The 3,216-nt window shown below is 45.3% G+C and overlaps 1 protein-coding gene across 3 annotated transcripts in view; it reads right to left on the reverse strand.

The window, feature by feature from the left end:
- AGBL3 (ATP/GTP binding protein like 3) overlaps positions 1 to 3,216 on the reverse strand; it is an 18,315-nt gene extending 15,099 nt beyond the window's left edge. Inside the window, exons 1-2 of one of the 3 annotated variants that reach the window (XM_031554052.1) lie at positions 2,762 to 3,216; positions 581 to 641 (exon numbers count right to left, since the gene is read on the reverse strand). In XM_031554052.1, coding sequence (XP_031409912.1) covers positions 581 to 640 — 60 coding nt within the window. In that variant the 5' untranslated portion in view covers position 641; positions 2,762 to 3,216. The remainder of the gene's footprint in view (positions 1 to 580; positions 642 to 2,761) is intronic. The other 2 variants (XM_019614131.1, XM_031554051.1) reach the window with 2 other exon arrangements.

A 3,216-nucleotide genomic window follows, 5' to 3' on the forward strand; every position in this document is an offset into this window, starting at 1 on the left:
AAAAAAAAATAAGTAATTGGAAAATTGGGACTGGTATTGTGCACCAGCCACCATACTATCCAGAGCTAATTACGGCTCTTTGACAGAGATATAAAATGTCCCCTTTCAAAGCATTTCCTCTATCCGTCAGACTATCTACTTGGAACAGGCCAAAAGACAGGAGTTTGGCTTCATGGGAATTGTTCTTTTGTTTTTTGTTTTGGAAAGCCAGCTTTAGATCTGGCTTCAAAATCTACTTTTCCTCACAACAAACAAAAGAACATCATAACAAACCACAGCTCCTTACCTTAAGAATCTGAGTATTGATTCCACACGTGAAAACAAAACTGCTGAACGCATTTTTAAATTCTACTGATTATCTAACTCTAGTGGATACTTGGCTAGTAAAATACCAATTCTAGACAAAAGCACACTGCAGGATGGGACTGAGATAATCACTCACCTAGGTCGAGAACCATAAAGTGTGACTAGACCTAGCCCAGTTTTGGTTACATCTTGATAGTTATGTGTGCATTGATATTTCTTCCCTCTCCTTTCTTCCCCACAGCGGTCTTAAGGGAATAGCTGGGAAGATCCTAACCTGCATGAACTGTGCGCTGCTGACTGTCTTCTGCCTCACGGGAGTTATGGGAGTCTTCATCCTAAAAAAAATAAATAAATCATAGAATCATAGAATCACAGAATGGCTTAGGTTGAAAGGGATCTTAAAGATCACCAGCTCTAACCCCCTGCTGTGGGTAGGGCTGCCATACACCAGATTAGGCTGCCCAAGGCTCCATCCAACCTGGCTTTGAATGCCTCCAGGGACGGGACGTGAATGAAATACTAACATAAATCTGAAGTCCACTGCAGCACAGCTTTAGTTTATTGTTCAGAAAGAAGAGCTACCTCTGCTTTGGTTTACTTTATGACTTGAATAAGAATTAGGCCAAATCTGTATAGTTGTTTACTATTTACTATGTCATTATTCTATTTGCCTCTCAAAGGAGACATGCTTTCATTCATCCCGTTTCCCAGTGCCTCTCTTGTGCAGTACTGGCAATCATACTCTTGGGTGAAAGGGCAGAAGAGAAAATTCATATAAGAAAGAAAAGTCTGTTTTTCCAGCTGCATAAATTACCCCTCTGATCCAACTCATCAGAGTCTAATAGCATAAGAGCAGGAGAGAGGCAATGGAAAAGAATAGCTAGGGCAGTGACAATGCAGATATATGCCAAAATTATCCCAAAGCATAAGTGCTAGGACAGGGAAGTAAGGAACTTGATACTGGTGATTTCAAGCTTAACACTCGGCAAGAATTAAAGAGGAGCCACTCGCATTCAAGCTGCACATAGGCAATGAAAAGCTATCTGCTAACCTGGATTAAATTTGAAGCACATTTGCAAAGGACAACAGCACTTATCCTCTTTTCTGCCTTTAACATAGAACACACATTTCCTGGGTTGTCAGTCTAGCCCCTTTTCAGTAACACCACAATCAATTAAAAAACAAATTTCCTGCCTGAAATATGAATGTAATTAACATCCAATCTATTTCATAGCTGGTAAACATACTCAGCTTTATTTGTTGTTCCCATTTACATTTACCACAGCTGCTAATGTGATACAAGGTTCCTAAAAACCCGCTAGTCCTATAGCTGATCAAGAGCTTGGTTCTCACAGGTGAAGAACTGAAAATAATTCACAAACCAAAGCACAGATAAAAACATAACACAGAGAAAGCATGGGACTTCATTTTGATCTCAGTGCTACGCACTGCGTGATGAACTCTTAATACACACTTTGTGTAGTCCTACATACAGTAAGAGTCTGAAATTTACATAGGTTGCTCTACAAGTAATACTTCCTATTTATTTCCATGGAAGCTACAACAGATACAAAGAGCATAATAACACTGCTTGGAAGAACAAGTTCTAAGCTACAAAACACATTTTTGTTGTTTTTTTTTTTTCCTACGTAGTCATCACCATAAGTGATGCATTTTTGACAGCAATAAATAACAGCCTGCATTCTGTGCTTGTAAAATCTGCATGGCTGTCCAGAACGTGGCTTGACTTTTTACATCACTGTTGCCACTGCTCGAAACACACCACAACACACTGCCACATTATGCTCCCATCCACTGTTGGTCTTAATAACCGTTCAGCAAGCACTGATGAACGTCAGTGGGTGCTACTTTATTCCATGTGGAAGAATGCAGTGACACATCTTTGCTTCATTGGCACTTTCATGTCAGAGCCATTTGGTCAGATGCCCCTCTGCTGCCCTCTGTCACAGGGCAACAAAACATAACGGAATATTGGTGGGAAGGTTCAGTTGCTCCTGTCTTAGCACTACTATCAGCCTCTGACTTTGTGGGACAACATAACAAAATAGGCAGTATTACTTTCAGAGCAGCCCAGCAGAGCAGGTAAGCACAGTCTGTGATGCTACTGGAAATGATTTGTTACAGGGACCCCTAGTGAACTTTTTCCCATTGAGCCATTTTTATACATTAAAAGCAAGACTGACTTTCAGAACCCAGAAGTGCAGGCTGCTGTTGGTGCCACATAGGCAGGGCAGCACAGCAGCTATGGCAGTGTCTGCTCAGTGATGGGGACCATTGCTGGCAACTATTGCAGGCCTTTGAGCAGAGGAACGCTGAGGTTTACAGCTTTAGGAACTGTAGGCCGTAAGGTGTAAGATAAAAGGAGCAGAAAGGAACGGGGGAGGCGAACGGGGCCTCGCGCAGCGGTACCGCTCGCTAACATAACCGCCCTTGCCTCGCTCTCCAGGCACGCTGACATGCCCCGGCTAAGCAGGCACCACCTTCCTGCCCACCAAGCTGCGCCCCGCGGCCGCCCCACGACGCGCTTCCGCCACCTTCTCGAGCCGAGCGCCCCCTGCGGGCAGGAGGCCGGGGCGGGACCGTGACGGCGCTACGCCGGCGCCCGGCCCGGGGCGGATGTAGCGGCAAGCGAGGCCGCGCCGCACGGGCCTCCCTGGCTCCCCGCTACCATGGTAACGTTCCCAGCTCTCGTGAGAGTTCGGTGGCTGGCGCGAGCAGCGGCGTGCTGAGCTCCGGGCCTGCTTTAGGCGTGTTCAGTGGCAGAGGGCGGGGTGGGCTACGGCGCCGTGTGATGTGCTCTGGTATTGTTCGTGTTGGCAGCAGCTTGATTTCAAATGTTGTCTTTTGGCTTATTTTTACAGAATCACAAACACCTAGGTTGGAAAAGAC

The sequence above is a fragment of the Meleagris gallopavo genome, chromosome 1 (assembly GCF_000146605.3).
Source record: "Meleagris gallopavo isolate NT-WF06-2002-E0010 breed Aviagen turkey brand Nicholas breeding stock chromosome 1, Turkey_5.1, whole genome shotgun sequence".
Lineage (NCBI taxonomy): Eukaryota > Metazoa > Chordata > Aves > Galliformes > Phasianidae > Meleagris > Meleagris gallopavo.